Genomic DNA, 22,494 nt, shown 5'->3' on the forward strand with positions numbered 1-22,494 from the left:
CTCGAGTGGTACGGAAGATTTCATACTAACTTCACCATCTCTCTATACCTCTACGTGTAAAAGATGCAATTTCGAAAATTAATTACTTAAAAACGGTGCGGTCAATTGATCTGAAATTTTGGTAGTGAATTATTAATTTATTTATCTTTCGATAAAAAAAATTTTATAATTTTCTGTTGAAATGCCTATCACGCTACAACTACCTTAAATGAATAAAGCTGTGACTGAATGAAGATGATTTTGAATAAAAATGTAATTGAGTGCAGATGTCGTTGATGGCTGTGAGTAGAGATTTTATGAGTAGACCTGTAACACAGCCAATATTGACACAAATAAAAATTCATCAACAATCAAGACACACGCAAACACATGCATTAAACACATATATACTAACATAACACGTAGAACGCTCGGACCTGGAGCAAGATATCGATATAGATACACTGACTGTCCCACTACACAGGAGCATACATATGGACAATGTTTAGTAGACGATAGTGGGGATGCTACGAAGAGTCGAACAAAGAGAAGACCGAGAAAATCTAATGTGTTCTATCTCATTCTCTCGCCGGCTGAATCCTATACATTTATGTGTTTGTGTCTCTATGGACTTATTTTTTCGTTTCATCGAGTTTGAAATCACAACGATTCTAAAGAAGTTTCACTTCAAAAATTGTAAATAATAAATAATATTTTCAATATTTAGTTTGTCATTGAATTAAGTAAATTTCGCGAATGTCACTGGGAAAATATTTAAAAAATAAGAATTTTTCCAATAGAAAATTTAATTTTTTCAATAATAATTCAAAGGAACTTTTTCTATGTGTGACTTTTTTTTTTTTAAACTTAAACGCAATTTATGAATGTCGATAAATTATCAACTCGCGATTCAGTAAAGAAGTTGAAGATTTTTTAAAATAGAATAGTGGGGGTTGTGTAAATGTATATAACCCGGAAGTAGTGGGAGACGAATATTTTGGAAGGTTAGCTTCAGTTGAAAAGACAGTGAATTTATAAGATTAACAGAATATTGAGCCAGTGACAATCAAATGTGTTGTAGACTATTTACTAACAATAAATTTTCTAAATTATTGTTAACAAATAATTAGAGGGTACATAAAAGAAATATACTTTTAAAAAATTATGTTCGCAGAATTACTTCCATATATAATAAAAAAATTTATTTGAATAATAATTTGGTAACAATAGGCTATCCTTTCTTAACCTTTATTCTAATAAAATAATAACTGTTGATCTATTATTGCCGCATTCAATCGGAAGAAAATCGGAAACTGATAACAAAACTACTACGATGGCGGAAGGTGGTAACATTTTCATTATTAAATCTATTTAGGAATTTAGTTGAGATACGATTGATATAATTTTTAATTAATTTGTAGTTAAGCCTGAATTGAGTATGGTTTTAAAAGAAGCTACCATTGAGTATACAGTTCAAAATTTTTCTACACTGAAAGACTCAATTACATTACCACCATGTACAATACAACACTTGCCATGGAATGTATTGGTGAAACCTTTTTATGAAACTGATCTTGGGAAACTACCTTTTGGATTTTTTATCACATGTGATGGAAATGATTCAACTAACTGGACTTGTCGGGCTGATGTTGAATTTAATATTTATCCTTTTAATAAAAAATGTCGAGTACCATATTCGAGACGTAAGTCTCTTTTTTAGTTCTTTTATTATGTATCTGTTTATAATTAATTAAATAGAATAATTATGTGTGACTTACAGGAAGGAAACATACTTTTTCTGCTAAAGCAAATACAACGGGATTCGAAATACTTTGGGAAAAAATAACCACCTCAGAAAAACGCTTGATTGACAATGATTCTATCATTCTGGAGGTAAGAAATTTATTTTAATTGAATATCACTGTAATATATTTATTAACATTACATAATAAAATGTAAATATGTCTATTAGGTCTGTATTAATTGTCACCCAAAGGATAATGAAGAAGCAAATGGTAATTTTTTTATATTAATAGAAAACGCTAAGCAATTAATGAACTTTTATTTTATTTTATTTTTAATATTCATTATTTTATTAATGGTTAATGGAAACTTTCAGCCGACTATTCAGTTGTAGAAACAGTTTTTCGACACACCATTAAAAATATCTCCAAGATCCAGAAAACATTTATATTGGGACCTTTTCCCGCACTCAATCTTTCGTGGAAAATTATTGCAAATTTTCCAACAATACCTACTGAACCTCAATCTCTTGGATTATACTTACAATGTAACAAGGATGTTTATTCAGATACTTGGAATTGTGACGCCCGCATAGAATTACGCCTACTGAACCACCAAAAGAGTGATGAAAAATTATGTCGAAGTATAATAATCAGCACCAGCTTTATTTATTATCTACAAATTTGACATATTTCAAAACTCTTTTCTTTTATAGTTGTTCAGCATCAATTTTCTGGTAGGGATAACACAGCAGGGGTTGATGATTTCATTCAATGGAAAGATTTATTAAATGTTGCCAAAGGTTTCATTAAAGATGATTCTATCATTGTTGAGGTAAAATTATATGAATAATTTAATTTCAAATTTAAGATAGTATTATTATTTACATGAGTACGTTATATAACTGAAAAAACAAATTTTGTTAAGGTCTATGTAATTCCCGCTAAATTTGATCTCCAAGGCAAGTATTTTATAAAGCAGCAATAATTAATTTATTTTTTCTCAAATTTTTAATTGGATATAATTTTGTTACACAGCCTATTTGAATGTTCGCGAAGGGACATTTTGGTTCAAATTCGAAAATATATCGAAAATAACCGGCGATCAGTTATCGTCCCCATGCATAATAGGGAATTTTCCTTGGAAAATCTTGATTAAGCAATTCAAAAAATCGGACGAAGAATTATATCTTGGATGTTTTTTAGAGTATGGTCAAGTAAATCCCTCGACCAGTTCGAGTTGTGATGCAATAGCAACTTTGAGCCTTCTTTCCATTGAAAAAGATCAAAAATCCTACACAAAAAGTGAGTTAATTTCATGTATAAAATTGTATTCTAATATAGTACATGAGTTTTGAATTTCTTGTTACTTGAAAATAGATATACCGCCAAAGCATTTTACAAATGAAATTAATTCATGGGGATTTAAACAATTTATTCTGTGGAAAGATCTACTAGATTCAGAAAAAGGTTACATAAAAAATGATTCAATAACTATTGAAGTAAGATTTAATTTCGACTTTTTACTATTGGATCTTATTATAAGCTTATTTGGTTTCTTTTTTTTTTTTTTTTTATTTATGAACCAGGAATATAACTATTAGTCTTATAACGAAGTCCAACTGTAAATGTATTTTTCTTATTTTCATGTTTTATTTTCATCACACCAGATTCATGTCAAGATTTTGGAAGAACCAAAGGAAAGCATAGAAATAAAATAATGCTGAGCTGTGATTGTTAGTGAAAAGATATTTTTACGGAAAGGATGTTTTTGATGATGCACATTAATTTTTTTAGTTAAAAAAGAATAATTATTACGCTAATCTTTATAATTTATTTAACCAGTCATGCACTCGATATTAATTTCAGTATCGTGATTTAAGTATTAATAAAAAAATAAATTTTTAATATTTATACTAAAGCTTTAATAAATTTCAAATAAATACAATTCACTGCATTTTATTTGAACAAGTTTTTATTCTTACCGACTGACAAATAAATCTTCGGTAAGTTATGATTTGTTGATAATTACTTTGTACATATATATGTATACTATTACTTAAGCCGTAATTGAAATTTATCCTTGATAAATTGTGGGGGAACTCATAATGTGTAGACATACGCGAGTGTACAGTCAACATAAATTAGTTGCTTGCTTTAGTATATTCATTCTAACGTCAATAAAACAAAATCAAATCTAAATCTTTGAATAAATAAAATAATAACTAGTCAAGCGTTTTTTGTGTTGTATATACAAGTTTCATAGATAACAGATAACGCGCAACAACGACGATTGTTCTCTAAATCATTTCTTCGTTATTTTGAGAAAGTATCACATCTTTATCTTGATTAATCATAAATTATTACGGATAACAGCGAAAAAATTGATTTAAACTTGCAAAATAAATATGTCCTCAAATTTATCTTCATCTGAAATCAAAGATTTGAGTGTTGTTCCGAACAGAAGACAATTTTTCGATTTAAGTGATGAAATGGATGGCGGTAAATATAGTATTTCTTGTTTAAAAATTTATTTTTTAGTTATAAAATTATTATTAACAATAATAGAACAAATAAATGAATGTTCTTTTTTTTTTTTAGCGGAAATTATTTTTTCCGTAACTGAAGGAACGTTACGGTACACTGTAAAAAACATATCAAAAATGAAAACACCTCAATATTCTTCAATGTGGGTAATACGCAATTTACCTTGGAAAATTATGGTCCATCCGGTATCTAGTGGTGGATTAAAAAATCAATCACCCGAATCACTTGGGTTTTTTCTTCAATGTGATACAAAGGATTTATCGAATAGTTGGGGCTGTGACGCCGTTGTTGAGTTGCGTTTGTTATCAAACAAAAAAGGCGAAAAACCTTTTACTCGAAGTAATTTAGTTCTACTCTATTTTTATATTTTTTATTTATTTCATTTTATTTAAATTCATTATTTTACGAATAGGAATTCAACATTTTTATTATAGCTTAGAAAGTGATTGGGGTTTTACACATTTTATACCATGGAAAGATCTTCTAGATCCAGAAAATGGTTATATTGAAGATAATTCTATAACAGTTGAGGTAACAATTTATGTTTTCAAACTAATATTTGTTTTTTGTTCGATATTTTACTATAATTTGTAAATATAATGATGGTGTTTATAATTTTTAGGCTCATGTAGTTACCGGAGAACCTATTGAAATTGATTTAGAAAAACTCAAATTTTTAGAAGACAGTGTGACTCAGCGTCGAGGTATTTTATATCAATTCATCTAATCACTAATTTTATAGTATTTACTGTTGACAGTAGATATTTTCATAATTAAAGACAATAGAATTAATCGCTTGTAACCACTTGAGTTAGAAACTTTATCATTGATAAATGAAGATTAATATTTACTTATGACTTTCAGAATCTTTAAGCACTAGTGATGGAGATAGCAGTAACCCCAAAGGCGATTCCGATTCCAGTGTTGATACGATAAAGCCAGGTATTTATATAGTTTAAAATTATCTTTACAATCTTTTATTAAGATTATGCATTTGCGATTATTCTCTTCAAATAATTTTTATTTTCAGTTAAGAAGAAATCGATAGGAAAACTCCGGTACACTGTAAAAAATTTAGCGAGATTGAAGAAATGTGAATATTCACCTCCATTTAATATCAATAATTTGTCTTGGCATATAGTAGTAAAACCAAATGTCCGCAGTGAAGAAAAAAATCAGCAAGAGAAATACGTTGGCGTTTATGTAAAATGTGATGGTCTTGGAAATTCTTCTCCGTGGTTGGTGTATGCTTCTGTATTTATGCGCGTGATTCCGGTTAAAGAAGATGTTGATGGTTTCGATAAAGGCAAGGTTATTTTTTTAATTTTTTAAAAGCATAGTTCTTGCTAAGTATAGTTATCTATGTTATTAAAAGAATAAAAAACATTTTGTGGCCAGTGTATTTATAAGATAAAATGGGTTTTTATGTTTAAATTTGGTATCGTTAGAAAGGTCTTGACCTGGAGTGGTGTCTTTTCAAGGTTTCATATCATTCTCACCAATAGTCAATTTAAGATGATAAGTATTTAGGCTGCATTTGAAAATGCTCTATCTCTAGATACATAATTAAGAAATGACCTTGTATCTCGTGAATTATTGAGATTTTCAAAGATATAAGCTCATGCTGATGTTACACTCATCAAGACCTTTCATTTGAGTACTCACATCAATTTTTCATATATTTATATATATATGTATATATGAAAAATATATCAGAATGCATGTGGGTACTCAAATTAAAGCTCTTGATGAGTGTAACACCAGGATGAGCTTATATCTTAAAACGTCAATAGTTAATAAAGTACAGTGCAATTTAACATAATTAAGAAATGACCTTGTATCTCGTGAACTATTGACGTTTTTTAAGATATAAGCTCATCCCGATGTTACACTCATCAATACCTTTCATTTGAGTACCCACATCAATTTTTCATATATTTATATATATTATATATATAAATATATGAAAAATATATCAAAAATGCATGTGGGTACTCAAATGAAAGCTCTCGATGAGTGTAACATCGGGATGATCTTATATCTTAAAAAACGTCAATAGTTAAAAAAGTACACTGCAATTCAACAAAAGTCATTATTTAATAAAGCAAAATTTTATTTATTTATACTTCACAAGTCACGGAAGTCACAATGACTGTAAGGTTGCTAGTTATTATTATTCAATTTTGTTTACAGTTTTTAGCCATTATTTTACTTGTGAAGAAGTCACCTGCGGTATTTCTTATTTTTTACCAATAGACTTTTTATTAAATCCAGAAAATGGCTTCATTACTGAGAATGGATCTGTAACATTTGAGGTATAAAAAATAAATTTTTATTTATTATTGTAAAAACTATTATTAAAAACTAATTATACCGTTTTTAGTCTCACATGTTTGTTGACAAATGTCAAGGTATTACCTTAGATTCTCGAAGATTTTTCAGTGCGATTGACCCGAATGAATGTAAGTTAATTATACCTTTGTTCGTAAGTAAATAGTAGTAAATATAAATATTTTTTATTTTTTATTAGGCAATGCTGAATCTGAGGTAGTATATAAATTTAAAGTCGATCAGATTTCTACTTTGGAAGAATCGCGATTATCACCAACATTTAAATTGCACGGCTTATCATGGAGTATAATAATTTCTCCAGAAGTAATTTATGACCATTGTGACGAACCTATTGAAACACTTGGATTTTTTTTACGATGTCAAGGACTACCATTATTAAAAAATTGGTGCTGTTATGCGGCAGCTGAGCTACGTTTGTTGTCAATCAAACCTGATCAACAACCATTTTCACGAAGTAAAATTCTCATTGATTATTTTATCTAGTTTAAATTTAATTTTTATAAATAATATTTTATTTTTGCGAACAGGAATTTATCATATTTTCAACAATTTTAAAAAAACCTGGGGTTTCAAAGAATTTTTGCCGTGGAAACAAGTTCTGGCCCCAGAAAACGGATATACTGTTAACGATTCTATCACTGCTGAGGTAAAAAAAAAAATCATTTGTACTATTTATTGTTAACAGCATATCAAAATAAATTTATTTAACTTAAATCAATTTACAGATTCATGTTCTAGCAGAACCTCCGTACATAAGTAAAATGAAGAGATATAACAATAAATTACCACTAAAGTTACTTAGTAAGTATCGAATTTTATTTTTGATAAATACTAATAACATAATTTGAATATATATATGTTTTTTTTTTTTATTGACACTAGATGTTATTGATGAAGATGAAAGTTCAATACCTACACCAGGAAGACAAGAAGAAAAATTAATAATTAATAATTTGTTTTCTTTTACTTGCAATGATCCAAAAAATAAATCAGGTATGATTTTTATTATTTATATAAATTATATAAATGGCTTGTATAAACTAAAAAAACTCTTTTATTCTCTTAGATGAAAAAATGCCTGAAGTTAAGTTTCAGTTTATTGTACAAAATGTATCACAGTTATCAGAAGTATTATATTCACCGCAAATTGTCGTCAGTAATTTATTATGGAGGATGAAAATTGTCCCCCGAATCCGTGAAAGCATCCTTCAAGCGGAAATGTTAGCTTTCTTCTTAGAATGTGGACCGATAACTGAAACGAGTAAACCTTGGTGCTGTTATGCAAATGCTACACTACGTTTATTATCTTGCCAAAAAGACAAGCCAAATCTCAGTAAAAGTAAATTTATTTATTATAATTTTTTAATATTCTATTTATTATTTAATTACGTAACATTTATTATTTACTCTGTATAGAAATTCAACACCTTTTTAATCCAAAAGATGCTAGCTCGGGTTGTATTGAATTCATTCGATGGGATGATTTATTAGATCATGAAAATGGTTTTATCGAAAATGATACCGTGACATTCGAGGTATTAATTTTTAATTTTTCCAGCAAATAATCATATCTTTGAAATTATCATTAAGTTACACTTTTATATTAATTATTAAAAAATTGTTTTTTCAGATTGATTTGATTGCGGATCCACCATACAATATTAATTCGAGCAAAAAATCTTCAAATTCGGATTAACTTCTTAACTGAATACAAAGTACTTTTTATGATAAATTATTATTGTATGATAAATATTAAAAACTTTATAGTTACATACATTAACTTACTAATATATATTAATATTAACTACGTAAGTTATTACAATAATTAAAAATGTATTAAAAGTATTAGAAATTAAAAATAAAGTGACAAATGACTCGGTTTATCATGACATTAAAATTAGCAGTCACTTGACCATTTTTTAATTTTTTTTAACAAACAAATTTGTTCCAAAAAATTATTTTAAAAAATTGCATTTTTAATTTTTAAAAATTTCTCCATGTCAATTTTTTTTTTCATTTTTTTTTGCCATATATTTATTTTTCAAAAAGATTCTAAAAATTATAAAATATTTGCTAAATTAATTTTCATCGGTTTATTTTATAATTATTGAAATGTAAAAAATTTCATGACAGTGTTTTTAAATGATATTAAAGTTAGCAGTCATTTGATCATTTTTTAATTTTATTTAACAAAAAAATTATTTCTAAAAAATTGCATTTTTAATTTTTTAAAATTTCTACATGTCAATTTTAAAAAAAAAATTTTTTTGCCAGAATTTATTTATTACAAAAATTCTCAAAATTATTAATTATCTGCTTAATTAATTTTCATGATTTTAAAATGTAAAATCTTTTTGAAATAAAATTAAATTTAGCGCCTTGCAGAAAAATACGATGCAAAGAAATAAATAATTGTTGATAAGTTACCACGTGTCGGTATTTGACAGGAGAAATTACTGTGAAATTGCGAACTGAAGATTTTTTCATAGTCTAGGGACTTCAAAATGACATTATGAGTGCTGTTTTTAGCAAGGAAAGGTAGTTGGCACTTGCAATAAGTGCAAGAGTGAAGGATTATTTAGAGTATACAGAGGGCGATTAACATCGCAGTCGCCATTTTGTTTATTTTCACGTAAAAGTAAACGGGATTTATCAAAGCCCGTGAATAAAATAGCTAAATAAATATAACTAAAAGTACTTTTGTGAGCCGTGTTAGGCGTAGTTACATGACAACTGTGTGAAACTGCGTGACGATACATTAAAAGGTGAATTTTACCGGCTCAATCATCATCAATAGTTATACATACATGCATTAAATATCCTCTCGACTAGGACAGCGACGACGTGTGTTAGTGAGGTCGTGGCCAAATAATTTGCAGCATCGGTTGTTGCTAAAAAAATAACCCCTATACGATAAATGTTGTAATTATAAATAAATAAAAAAAAAAAAAAATCTCATCGACGTATACGGTAGCGACAAAATTAATTAAAAAAAAAAAAGAGTAAACGAGCGTCGTCAGGTATTAAACGTTTTATTTGTATATTTTTTTATTTTAAAGCCGCAACCAGAGTGAGAGAGAGCGACCGCGGTAGAAAGAGTGAGACAGATAGCGTGAAGACGGAGTAGAGAAGTAGAAGAAGACTCGGGGGAAAAAAAAACGCGTAGCAATAAGAACGTGGCGCCGGTGTAGCACGGTTAAAATTTTCTTTGATTCATTGTCGCGTTTCAGGACACTGGATATCCTGAACGTCGTCAAAGACTTGGAGCTAATTGCTATTAAGGTAGTGCTGAAATAATGAGGAAAAAAGATACCTATAGAGTGGGTTAGTTGTATGTTGGTATTGTGTGTCGTGTATGCTGGTACGTTGTATAGGTATGTGCATGTACATTAATAAAAAAAGAGAGAATGCTAGAGAAGAGTGATAGAGGGAGTGAGTAAATGTATAGTAGGCGCGTGTTAGTACATGGGTTGTCGCTACTGCGCGTTGTGAAGTTGCGCCTGCGGAAATCTAAAGCGCGACATTTCTCTTGGCACAAGCACAAACGCTGTTTGTCTGTGTATTAAAATTAAGTTCTCCATTTATCATATCATATTATTATCTTCACCATCATCATCATCATCATCATCATTACCGTCGTTATTACTATCACCGTAATTTTTCTAAGTATTAGTGGGCGATTAAATTTACGATACTCTGATTTTCTCCTCAAGGTGGCAGCCACGGGGACAATAACGAGTCAAAAAAGCATCTAAAATCTTGGCAAAAGAAGGGGAAGAAGAATACGTACGCGCCCTAAAACAGAAACAGTATTGTAGGACCGTGGAGGAGAGCAAACTCCAGGGTAAAATATATGGTGTGGGCGTCCCCGAAGTCCGCGGGGGCATATTACGGCCGCAGAAATTGGGCGAATCGCAAGTAAGTACCAAACGTCGTCGTGTGGTAAAGCGACTTCACCGACGGGTCGTCGTAGCAGCAGCAGTGGTGACACCATCGACGAGGCAAACGTTGTTGTCCTGGACTATCACCAGCATCACCAAGATAATTTACAAGAGCTTCAACAGCCGCAACAACAACTCCTACAGGAAGTGACTGAGACGGAGCAGTTATCACCGAAGCTAACTCAGGAGAAATCCTCAGCGACTCTCGAGTCGGCGGTGTTACAGCCGGAGATAAATATTATTCCCAAAGTCACCTCGACGGCGCCAGTCGTCCGCGAGGTACAGAGCTCCGACAAGACGACCATCAACATTGGTGTCGCGATGAACCACGTTAATGACCAGGATAATAATACAAAGCAACAAAAGTTCAAACGTGCACTTGTTATTGACAATTTCGACGACTTAATGGATACACAAGAAGGTAAGTTTACTTTTTTTCAATTTGTCACTTTGTTAATTTTTTTGTATATATTGTTGTAAATAATAGCAGTTGTGAGTTTATATCGTCTAATGGTTTATCTTTATATAAGTTGATTCATTACTGGACAATTATTAAAATGCTCCCAAGGTTTTAAATTGTCGACACTTTATATTCATTTTTTCTTTTAGTGTTCTCGACCTAAGCCAATATTTATGTTACATGTATTTTCTTATTTAATTTTGATCGTTTTTTTTTAAATGAACTCTGGTAAAAAATTTTATTTCTACTTTTATTTATAAAAATACAAAACTTGAAACATTGATTTTTATTATTTATTTATTAATTGATAAACAATAAAATGTGTAATTATACATATATATTTATTTTTTTAATGTGATGCTAGATCTTCAATTTATTTATTTCTAACCAAATTGATAGCTCTCAATAAAAAAAAAAAAAATCTCTGTTAAATCATCCGTTAAAATATTTTAAATTTAACTTTGCTCCAATTATCCAAATAAAATTTATTCTTATTGAATTTAATAAGTGTTTATGTATAATAGGAAAACGTTATTTACTAAATTATCATAACTATTTATAAGCATATACTTAAAAACTATTTGAATTATTTATTTAAAATAAGATTTGTGATTCGTAGAAAATAACAAAATACCGTTAGGTCGATAAATGTAAATAATGATTATTTTTCAAAAATAATCATACTAACATAAATGTGATTAAGATAGAGAGCTTGTGGATTATAATAATATATAATTACTATTTTTGTATTAAAATTTTCAGAAACACCAAATGATGGAGGAGGGGATGGAAATGATTTACGACCAATCAATGGAGAACTAGAATTTGAGTTAGCAGCAGTTGATGAAATGTCTAGTTGCATTGGTTTAGATCAAGAAATGGATGAAGGTATTTTGTTATAAATATATTTAAGCTTTGTTTATATTAAAGTATTTTTAACCAAATTATGGCTTTGTGGCAACTCGTGAAACTTAATTGGAAAAATTTTTTCCTGTTGATAAATAATTGTAATAAAAGTTTAGAAATAGAAACTCAACCAAAAAGTAATGTTCAATGTGTGTGGTATATTTTTTTTTTTACATTTTTTTTATAAAAATAAATTAATAATAAAAATGTGGATTATTCTTTGGTATCATTGTGAAATTATTGCAGACGAAGCACGATCTGAAGCGACGTTTCGCTACACAGTAGAAAATGTATCAAAAATGAAAGAATCTCAGTTATCACCACCATGTATTGTGAGAAATTTGCCGTGGAAAATAATGGTGATGCCGCGGTCAAGTCAAACTCAAGAAAGACAACCACAGCGATCATTGGGATTTTTCCTACAGTGTAACGGAGAGAGTGAATCAACGACTTGGAGTTGCTATGCAGTTGCTGAATTACGTCTCCTTTCATGTAAAGAGGGCCAAGAACCTTTTAGTCGAAGTAAGTTATTTATTCTCAATTTATAATCAAATTTTTTATTGATTTATTAATTTATTTATAAAATTTAATTAATACTATTCTTAAATTTTCTTTTCAGAAATTCAACATCTATTTTACACTAAGGAAAATGACTGGGGATTCAGTCACTTTATGTTGTGGCAAGATGTGTTGGATCCAGACAAGGGTTATATCAAAGACGACTCTATCACGCTTGAAGTAAGAACAACAAATAATATTTAACAGCCATTTACTCTGTGGTGTGAATACGTTGTAAAGTTATTCATAACTTGGTGTATGGCTTCTAAATCAATACCTTTAGTTGTTTTGTGTGGACTAATGCAATCAATTACAAATGTTTTTTTTTTTCTTTAGGTCCATGTAGTTGCAGATGCACCCCATGGAGTTAGCTGGGACAGTAAAAAACATACGGGTTACGTTGGATTGAAAAATCAGGGTGCAACTTGTTACATGAATTCTCTTCTTCAGACACTTTATTTTACAAATCAAGTATGTTGGCATTATCTTTATTTTGTAGCTTTTTTAAATTTAAAAATTTGCTTTCTCATTCATGTTTAAATATATTAATCTTCTTTATTTTCTGAATTTATTAATAGCTGAGGAAGGCAGTTTACAAAATGCCAACGGAAAGCGACGACTCAAGTAAAAGTGTAGCCCTCGCATTGCAACGAGTATTTCATGAATTACAATTTTCTGACAAGCCAGTTGGTACAAAAAAATTAACAAAAAGTTTTGGCTGGGAAGCGCTTGATTCATTTATGCAGCATGACGTACAAGAATTTTTGCGTGTGGTAAGTCATAACATAGACAATAACATACACTGTTATTATTGTACAATTAAAAATTTATTTAAAATTTTTATTAATCGATATTGTTTTATTTTTCAACAATAGCTGTTGGACAAACTTGAAAGTAAAATGAAAGGAACGTGTGTAGAAGGAACGGTGCCCAAATTATTTGAAGGTAAAATGGCATCTTTTATTAAATGCAAGAATATTAATTACACATCCACAAGAGTTGAAACATTTTACGATATACAATTGAACATCAAAGGAAAAAAGAACAGTAAGTATTGATTAGCAATATAATATTAACTACTAAAAGAGTTTGTCGACTGTTGTATGTGTGTTTATATGTGATGTGTGTAATGAACTTCGCATCATTAAATATAATTGCTATTATTCGCATCATTTTAGTTTACGAGTCATTTAGAGATTATGTGAGTACGGAAATCCTTGACGGTGACAATAAGTACGACGCCGGTGATCATGGTCTTCAAGAAGCTGAAAAAGGCGTTGTTTTCCAATCTTTTCCACCAGTACTTCATCTACACCTCATGAGATTTCAATACGACCCAGTGACAGATTGTTCGGTTAAATTCAATGATCGATTTGAATTTTATGATAAAATATCTTTGGGTGAATATTTACAAGTCGAAGAATCAACAAATGCAAATTATACACTGCACGCAGTTCTGGTTCACAGTGGTGATAATCACGGAGGTCACTATGTCGTATTTATTAACCCAGCTGGTGACGGCAAAGTAAGTTTTTTTAATTATCTGCAGTTTATTTATTTTATTAAATATTTTATTTATTGATGATTTGAATTTTTTTTTTCCAGTGGTGTAAGTTTGACGACGATGTGGTCTCACGATGTACAAAGCAGGAAGCAATTGAACACAACTACGGTGGTCAAGATGAGGACATGTCCATGGCAGTGAAACATTGTACCAACGCTTACATGTTGGTCTACATCCGCAACTCAGAGTTGGAGAATGTTCTTCAAGAGGTTAAAGAAGAGGACATACCTCAAGAGGTCAGAAACGACTTTCAAAGAGAACATTCCCAGGAGATGTATGATCATAAGCGTGACAAAGACATGACCGATAGTATCAGAGATAATCGCGACACCGACATTGCTACGTTACGACCGTGCACGCAAAATCCACGAAATCCAAATCTTTATATTCATGATTTTTAATTTAAATTATTAATTAACTTAAAATTTTAGATCCGTGGTCATTTTTACGCGAGCGAGCTGCTGGAGTGAGTCAGTCAGTCAAAGAATGATTCATATTTTTATTTTCAACAATTAAAAATTAAAATTGTAAAAAAATCAAAAATCAATTTTTCGATAAAGCTATCACTTATTTTTTTTTTAGAGTTTTTTTTAGCGATGTATTTTTGTTTTAAAATGAGAAGTTACGTGTACGTTCTTAAATCATTGTTTTTGAAGCATTTTGTGATCGCGGATGTATTTAAAATTGACGTATTTCGTGTGAATTGTTTATACAATAAAAGAAAAAAATAACAAGTAATTAGAATTGATTAAATATAAAGAGATAGACTCTAAAATCTATTTCTTTCTTTATAAATGAATTTAAATTATAAATAAATTTTTCTAACTCTGTTGACGGGCTTTCAGGCAAAAGCTTTTTATTCTCGCGATATTTTAATACAGTTTTCTTACTATTATAATTTTTTCTTCTTTCGTTTTTTTTTTTTTTTTTTTTTATTCATCCGAAAGATCGGCTGTAATTAATATAAATGAATCAAATCTTTAGGATTGTCTAGCCAAGATTAATAAAAATGTATTATATTATCTGCAAAGAAAAAAAAAAACAATTGTAATATATGTGAATTTGAGACTCGGACGCAGCGCGTTGTGATTTTAGGAACGGGTCGATGGAGTTTAAAATGTTTCGTTTTTTTTTTTTTTTTTTTTTCTGAAATTAATTAGTTTGCTTTTTAACTAGAGTTGAATTAAAGAATTTTAATAATAGTAATACGTGAATGAAAGAAAGAAAATTACCACGTAAAGTAAAAACAAAAATAAAAAAGAGTGGAAGACCCACGATTCAATAGCGACTATCAGCTTCCCTCATGTCTTCTGTAATGTATTTTTCTTATTTAACTCAGATTAATTGACGCGCCAACGACATTGTACCGTCGCGACTGACTCGGAAGGTCCGCGGATTAAAGACAGCTAAAAAATAAATTAAAAAAAAAAAATAACGTAAAACAACCAATTCTTTTGGTTTAATTATTTTTAAATGAAAAAATTATAACGAGATAAATCATCCGTGTCCGTCCTTGTCGGAGGGCAAGCCTTCGTGTGAGTTAAAGCGTAATGTTTTAATATTAATAATTAATAATGATAATAATTATATCAATGAATCATGAACATAAAATTTCATCTATGTTGATAGTGATTACGAGTATTGACAGATGCTTATCTATTTATTTGTTGTTACGTATTAATAAATAGAAAAAAATAATAATAAGTAACAAATTAAAAAAAAAATATCGTCGCCAGAATAAATAATTTATAATGACTGTAAACGTTGAGGTCCCTTGATTTTTTTTTCTCTACCACTTTCTTAATATTTAGAAAACAAAAAGGACGTAAAAAATAATAAAATAGTAGTAATAATAATAATAATAATAATAATAATAATAATAATAATAATAAATATACACAAAGTAAAGCGAGCTTATTGTCATCATCATCGTGCTTGAATCGTCGTCTATTCTTCTCTCTCATTCACTGCCTTCTTGTCTCATTCAGCTGTCTCTAGATATAAAAACAGTACATCGCATTTGGATACGATGCAGCCTTCTCTTGCTTGCTGAATAATTATCATTTTGTTGTAATTTAATATCATTTATAAATAAATATATAAAAATACGTATTTATATAAATAATAATAATAATATTATAAATAATAACAGTTAAAAAAATCTATATTTAAAACAATAAAAAAAAGCAGTGTCGGTATTGTCGGCAGATGAACAAAATTAAAATTATTTAAACGCACTGAAGATAATGACAAAGCGGCCAAAAAAATAATAAAAAAAGATATTGCTTTTCAAAATCTCGTCTATTGATTAATTAGTTATAATGAAATAATTAATGAAAAATAAAAATTTATTTCGAATTAATAAAGACCAAAAATATAAATAAAATCAAAATTCAGATAAAGATTTTAAAAATCGATAACGGGAAAATAATGTTCACACTTGGATAATTTTAATTTTGTTGGTCTAGCTGGTGGACAGGCTACAAGAGGAGAAGAGGCTGGAATATATACGAAGAAAGGAGAGAAACGATGCGCATTTATATATGACCGTGAACGTCCTCCTCGAGGACAGCTTTGACGGTCACCAAGGCAACGATCTCTACGACCCGGAGCGCGCGCTCTACCGCGTATTCCGCATCCGTAAACAGGCGACCCTCCATGAGTTTCTAGAATTACTCAGCGACAGTCTGGTAAGTTTTATAAAGTTCAATTTTCTCTCACGATTATTACCGTAAGTAATAAAATAAAACCTTGAGATAATAATAATAATTATGATAGTCAATAAACTATATTTTTATTATACTAAAATTTATAAATAAATATTTTTTCTATTTCTCACAGAAATATCCTATTGAGCAAATCCGTGTGTGGCCATTCAGCTCCCGTACCAATCAGACATGCAGACCAACATTGATTGAAGCAGAAGCTGATCTCCAGAAGAGTATGTCTATGTGCGCTGAAAATGCCAATCCTTGGCCTGTATTTGTTGAACTTGTTCCACCGGATTCTGGTCTTACTGCCTTGCCGCCTTTCGACAAAGACACTGACGTTTTGCTATTTTTCAAACTCTACGACCCGAAGAACAAAAAAATTCATTACGCTGGTCATCACTACATGCCGGTTACAGCGAAAGTTCGTAAGTAAACATTTTTATACATTTGTGAAGTATTTTATTGGACCAACTTTAATATTGATTAATTTTTTTTTTTTGTTATTTGTATTTAAAGAGGAACTTATTCCTATTCTAAATGAGAGAGCTGGTTTTCCACCTGACACTGAGCTGGCACTTTATGAAGAAATAAAACCTAATATGGTGGAGAAAATAGAAAACATGACAGAATCTTTGGAGAAAGTACTTGAGGAATTGATGGACGGTGATATTATTGTGTTCCAAAAAGAAGAAAGAGATAATGAAATGTATGAATTACCAACTTGCCGAGACTATTTTAAGTATGTATTAAAAAATTTTTTTGTCATTAAACTTTTTTTATTAATGTTTAATTGATATTTTATTTTTATTTCTCAGGGACTTATTCTATAGGGTAGAAGTTACTTTCTGCGATAAATCAATTCCAAATGATCCAGGTTTCACGATGGAACTGTCTCTGAGAATGACGTACGATCAAATGGCTAAGGCTGTAGCACAGAGGGTCGGTACAGATCCATATCTGTTACAATTTTTTAGATGTCAAAATTACAAAGACTTACCGGGGCATCCGCTAAAGTGTACATTTGATGGCACTCTAAAAGATTTGGTTGCATACTGTAAACCAAAAACTAAGAAAATATTTTATCAACAATTAAGTATTCGAGTTAATGAACTTGAAAATAAAAAACAATTTAAATGCATTTGGGTTGGACTGTCACTTAAGGAAGAAAAAGAAATAATACTTTATCCAAATAAGAATGGTACTGTTGCTACACTTTTAGAGGAGGCTAAAAAACAAGTTGAATTATCTGAAAATGGTTCAGGAAAATTGAGGCTATTAGAAATAAATTGTAACAGATTATTACCGGGTCCAAAAGAAGATGTGTCTTTGGAAAGTCTTACGACTATTGGCACAAAGGCGTACAGGATAGAAGAAATACCTAAAGATGAAGTTAATCTTGCTGAAGATGAAATGCTCGTACCCGTTGCTCACTTTCACAAAGATGTATTCTCACCATTTGGAATTCCATTTATGTTTAAAATCAAACATGTAAGTCACGTATAATTTTTTGATGATTTGGTAATAACACTTGTTTTTATCATGTTGTATCAGCTCCTTAATTATAAATATTATTACACTTCAGAGGGTCATTATTGGAGCGGGCAAATAAGTTAATACTTTTTGTTTAACGCAACGTTTCGCAATTATTTCGCGTGCCTCAAGGTAAAAGGGCGCATTTTTTTTTTTTATTACCAATCGAGTAGTTGACATTCTACGCTTAAACTTGAGAAAAAAAAATTGCAAAGGTAAAAGGGCGTATATCTTTAACTATCCGTCCTTTTACCTATTATCCTTTTTAATTTTTTTTCGGCCAGTTTACAAAAGAACATAAGGTAAAGTACCCAGTACTTGAACACTTATAAAAATGGGACCAGTACTTGAACAAACTTTTTGAATTGTTATAATACAAAATCCGTAAATTTATTATGAGTAATATGCGCATATAATAATTATTAAATGATACAGTAATTGATTTCTGTAAGTTTTTTCAATTATAAATCAAAACAGTTATATTTTTATTAACTTAAAAGTTGACATGTCGAGAATCGCCGATAGGTGCTATTTTTTTCATGAAAAAGGTACTAAATCGTAAACCGAACAATCAGTAAAAAAAACGGTATATCATCATTTTAAATAAAAAAAATTGTACCATCTAATGAAATAGTCTTTTATAAATAACATATATTTTTTGCAAAGACATAAACTATAATTTTTATATTAAATTTTAGCGTTCAACTATACCTCCAAATTTTCAAAGCGGTACCTAGAACTTGAACAGGCTGAGGCCGTATAATTTTAACAGCATTATAATCTCTAATAGGTTTATAGACTAGTGATCAGCATTGTGATTTGTATTAATTACTGCAATTTAAATAAGTTTTATGACTAAAAATTAGTGTAGTTAAAAATTATTGAACGTTTTGAATTGAGTTTTTTTTTATTTATAATTGAAAATTTGCTTTGTCATTCATAAAAAATTTAATTCAAAAATTAAATATAAATATTTATCATTTTTAAATGAACATATTAAATATTCACAGTATTATTTTTAATATTATTCAATAATGTGTTATATTTCTTTTGATATTTCAATAAAACGTTGAAAATTTTTGCTGTGCCTATTGCCATATATTTTATTAGTTCAACTACTGCTTCCGGAGTGTTCAACTACTGCGGCTTGTCAGAATTGATTGTTCAACTACTACTCCTTTTATAGTCTTTTTTAAAAACGTCAAAATATAAACAATTATCTGCGTTATTTTGCACTTCAACCAATTCAAAATTGTTTATATTTTCATGAAAATCACTAATTTGAACTAATAATTACATCTTTATATATTAAAAGTAGGGTCAAATATGTTTTACTTTGAAACATGTTTAATTACTGGGTACTTTACCTTATTCGTAGTTTAAAAATCTGAAAAAAAAAAACTTTCTGTGGTAGTAGCGGCGTAATACTTCAACTATACAATGTTTTAAAGTTAAAAAAGAAAATATATCCAAAAAACAATAAATTACGCGTGATTATTTTTTCGCTTTTTATTTTAAGAAATAGTTATTATAAAATTTGGATTCTGGATTCTTGATCATGATGAAACAGCTATTGAAACTCGTAACAAATAAATTAAATAATCATATATTTGAATAGTAAAAACAATAACTTAGTCATAAGTTGCTGATCACGTCTACACGCTGAAAGGTAGCGTTAAACAAAAAGTAACTTATCTGTCTGCTTCAATAATGATCCTCTGAAGTGTAATAACACTTGTTTTTATATTATTAATTATTATATGTTTTGTTTTTGTTTTATTTTTTAGGGTGAACCTTTCACAAAAGTCAAGGACAGGTTATTGAAAAAATTAGGCGTTCAGGAAAAGGAATTTGAGAAGGTAAGCTTACACATTTGTTTGATAATAATATTTTATGAGAGTTCATAAAAACTTTAAAGTTTAAGTTCGCGATCGTGTCTATGGGGAAACCACAATTTATCACCGAGGAAGCAGACTATTACATCAATCTTGCCGAATTCCGAACTACTTCCAGTCAAGGTAAATTAGTCGACGTTTTTTTTTTTTTTTCTTCATCAACAGTCCTCTATTATTATTTAAGGCCATTTTCGTTTATTATTTTTATTAAAAACGCAACAACAATTTATTATTACAGCATTGCAAAGGCCTTGGCTCGGTCTGGACCATGTTAACAAAGCCCCGAAGCGTCCACGAATCAACTACCTCGAAAAGGCCATTAAAATATACAATTAAATAGCCGGCCTGTGTAAACGAACGATTTGGTCCAGGCAGCTAAACCCTTGTTATTTATACGAATCATTGTATAGTGGGCGCGGTATTGATGTCGTGAATGAGAAAAAAAATCTAAAATGAAAAAAAAATGAAAAAAAAAAATCGAGCGTGGAAGAGATTGGTGAACGAGAATAAAAAAAGCGTACAAGAATATATTGAACATTGAAAAACATACGATAAATTTTGCGTCTAAGTACACAAGTTAAAGTTATAGTTGGTTTTAAATTACTGTCGCTTTACTAATAAGCTAAATCACCGCAATTTTGTCGAATTTTTAATGATTAATATGCGATCATTAAAAATAAAGAGCTAATGATTAATTAATAAATATAAATATCAAAAAAGTTGATGTAATTTTTTACATGACTTCAAAGCGACACGATTTGTGCAAATCTTTTTAAAAATTATTGCCTATGTTTTTTTTTTTTATTTTATTTCTTTCGTAATTGTACAAAAGTCAACATAACAGATCGATTCACAACTATTATCAAGATCAAATATATCGTAGCAGCATCATCAACATTATTACCACCACCGTCATCATGATTATTATTATATTATGAAGTCTTCAGCTGATTTTTCACAGATACAAATACTGCGTTTGCTCCACGACAACAGTCTCAAATTTTAAACACGGTTTGATACATGAATTAAAATTAATTTCAAAATAATATGACAAGTCGTTTTGGAGAAAGTATAGTCGTGTTACTCAAATTCAATCGTGGAATTACATAAAAAAAAAAAAAAATATTAACTATTTAAATGAATAAGATAATCCTAGTATTTTTAAATGACAGATAAACTGGCCTGGATGACAAAACCAAACAAATAATAAAAAAAAATAAATAAATATATTTATAAATATATAAATAAATATGAAAAGTACGATATTGCAAATTTGATGGCTCGTTACGTTATTCCGGCGACTTTAAGCAAAAAAAAATATAACGAATTAAATTTAAATGTAGCAAATAACGCGTTAGTGATTTATTAGTAACAATCATGAATTATAAAATAATAAAATTAATTGTAAAATTGCAGTCAGTTGATAACTTAAAATAAATAACGAATTTTAATTAATTGTCAAACGGTTTAATCTAATATTATTTAATAAAAATAGTTAATTAATCTATTAACGCCGGATACGATAACGATTCAATTGTTTATACAATAAAAAAGTCTTTATTTTTAAAACAATATCACAATAGTTTTGAATTTTCTATAAGTATCAAGTCTACGTTCAGGATCATCATATGTTTTATTATTATATATTTAAAAAGTATGATCACAACGTAAGCATTTTAAGGATTTTATATATATAAACCATTAAAAAAAAAAAATCAATTTAAATATGTATATATACAATCCTTGTATATGTTAAAAATGCACTGTTGTCAATTTCTCTTTTTGAAAAATTTTTTTTCCTTATTATTACTATTACACACAATATAATCTGTTAAAAAATAAACTAGACAATAGAAAATAAATCAAGAAAATTAAAATTAACAATCAATAATTAATTGAAATGAAAAATGCTATTTTATTTCTTTTAATGGAGCGTGTGTTTATATTACTGTCTGCAAATAAATTAATTATTATAGACACTTGGCGGTTATAGAGTCTTAATATAAATTATAATAATAATAACATTAATAATAATAATAATTAACAATAATAAAATAAATGGAAGGAAGTAATATTTTATTTATAATATTTAAAGACTCTATTACATTAACGAGTAATGGATACTATCACATTATTATTATTATATATTGTATTCATAAATCATGTTACGTTATTTATATATATTAAATAAATAGATATTTTGTTGTCAAGATTGCGCTTGTAATCACCATCGTAATGAAACTAAATTTACATTCAAGTTAAAATAATTAAATAATAATAATAATAATAATAATAATGATTAAGTAATT

General features: G+C 29.0%; 3 protein-coding genes and 1 long non-coding RNA gene across 8 annotated transcripts; all 4 read left to right on the forward strand.

The window, feature by feature from the left end:
• Nucleotides 1–1,189: 1,189 nt before the first annotated feature.
• LOC123258813 lies at nucleotides 1,190–3,123 on the forward strand. Its single transcript, XM_044719041.1, has 8 exons — nucleotides 1,190–1,322; nucleotides 1,401–1,682; nucleotides 1,760–1,872; nucleotides 1,952–1,994; nucleotides 2,099–2,365; nucleotides 2,438–2,556; nucleotides 2,650–2,683; nucleotides 2,760–3,123. The coding sequence occupies exons 1-8, from the start codon at nucleotides 1,313–1,315 to the stop codon at nucleotides 3,077–3,079; spliced, it is 1,188 nt and encodes a 395-aa protein (XP_044574976.1). The 5' UTR covers nucleotides 1,190–1,312; the 3' UTR covers nucleotides 3,080–3,123.
• Nucleotides 3,124–3,188: 65 nt separating this feature from the next.
• LOC123258814 lies at nucleotides 3,189–3,463 on the forward strand. The gene is made up of 2 exons (XR_006508147.1): nucleotides 3,189–3,223; nucleotides 3,392–3,463. It is a non-coding gene; the product is annotated as an uncharacterized LOC123258814 (long non-coding RNA).
• Nucleotides 3,464–3,634: 171 nt separating this feature from the next.
• Nucleotides 3,635–8,408, forward strand: LOC123259332. Its single transcript, XM_044719714.1, has 15 exons — nucleotides 3,635–4,223; nucleotides 4,323–4,607; nucleotides 4,681–4,799; nucleotides 4,891–4,972; nucleotides 5,133–5,210; nucleotides 5,299–5,574; nucleotides 6,462–6,583; nucleotides 6,652–6,730; nucleotides 6,799–7,074; nucleotides 7,148–7,266; nucleotides 7,346–7,421; nucleotides 7,503–7,613; nucleotides 7,687–7,959; nucleotides 8,037–8,155; nucleotides 8,251–8,408. The coding sequence occupies exons 1-15, from the start codon at nucleotides 4,130–4,132 to the stop codon at nucleotides 8,314–8,316; spliced, it is 2,175 nt and encodes a 724-aa protein (XP_044575649.1). The 5' UTR covers nucleotides 3,635–4,129; the 3' UTR covers nucleotides 8,317–8,408.
• Nucleotides 8,409–9,169: 761 nt separating this feature from the next.
• On the forward strand, nucleotides 9,170–21,324 carry LOC123258602 (ubiquitin carboxyl-terminal hydrolase 7). 5 transcript variants are annotated; one of them, XM_044718732.1, is made up of 17 exons: nucleotides 9,170–9,385; nucleotides 10,334–10,982; nucleotides 11,784–11,909; nucleotides 12,174–12,449; nucleotides 12,547–12,665; nucleotides 12,822–12,956; nucleotides 13,064–13,258; nucleotides 13,361–13,532; nucleotides 13,664–14,010; nucleotides 14,091–14,285; nucleotides 16,518–16,739; nucleotides 16,891–17,185; nucleotides 17,277–17,499; nucleotides 17,576–18,248; nucleotides 20,078–20,149; nucleotides 20,209–20,308; nucleotides 20,424–21,324. In XM_044718732.1, exons 2-17 carry the CDS (start codon nucleotides 10,883–10,885, stop codon nucleotides 20,519–20,521), a joined length of 3,348 nt encoding a protein of 1,115 aa, XP_044574667.1. In that variant the 5' UTR covers nucleotides 9,170–9,385; nucleotides 10,334–10,882; the 3' UTR covers nucleotides 20,522–21,324. The 5 variants fall into 5 exon arrangements, with proteins under 5 accessions (XP_044574667.1, XP_044574670.1, XP_044574668.1 ...); XM_044718735.1 differs by having other exon boundaries at nucleotides 20,215–20,308; XM_044718733.1 differs by lacking the exon at nucleotides 9,170–9,385 and adding an exon at nucleotides 9,687–9,902.
• The last annotated feature ends 1,170 nt before the right edge of the window (nucleotides 21,325–22,494 follow it).

The sequence above is a fragment of the Cotesia glomerata genome, linkage group LG2 (assembly GCF_020080835.1).
Source record: "Cotesia glomerata isolate CgM1 linkage group LG2, MPM_Cglom_v2.3, whole genome shotgun sequence".
NCBI lineage: Eukaryota > Metazoa > Arthropoda > Insecta > Hymenoptera > Braconidae > Cotesia > Cotesia glomerata.

Bases quoted from the DNA above. Each gene is read 5' to 3' on its own strand.
- LOC123258813 (XM_044719041.1), top strand. The intron at 1,683-1,759 runs GTAAGTCTCTTT...TGTGACTTACAG, and splicing joins TCGAGTACCATATTCGAGAC to GAAGGAAACATACTTTTTCT. The intron at 1,873-1,951 runs GTAAGAAATTTA...TATGTCTATTAG, and splicing joins ATGATTCTATCATTCTGGAG to GTCTGTATTAATTGTCACCC.
- LOC123259332 (XM_044719714.1), top strand. From the start codon at position 4,130: ATGTCCTCAAATTTATCTTCATCTGAAATCAAAGATTTGAGTGTTGTT. The intron at 4,973-5,132 runs GTATTTTATATC...TATGACTTTCAG, and splicing joins CAGTGTGACTCAGCGTCGAG to AATCTTTAAGCACTAGTGAT. The intron at 6,584-6,651 runs GTATAAAAAATA...TACCGTTTTTAG, and splicing joins ATGGATCTGTAACATTTGAG to TCTCACATGTTTGTTGACAA.
- LOC123258602 (XM_044718732.1), top strand. From the start codon at position 10,883: ATGAACCACGTTAATGACCAGGATAATAATACAAAGCAACAAAAGTTC. The intron at 20,150-20,208 runs GTAAGCTTACAC...AAAACTTTAAAG, and splicing joins AGGAAAAGGAATTTGAGAAG to TTTAAGTTCGCGATCGTGTC. The intron at 20,309-20,423 runs GTAAATTAGTCG...TTATTATTACAG, and splicing joins CCGAACTACTTCCAGTCAAG to CATTGCAAAGGCCTTGGCTC.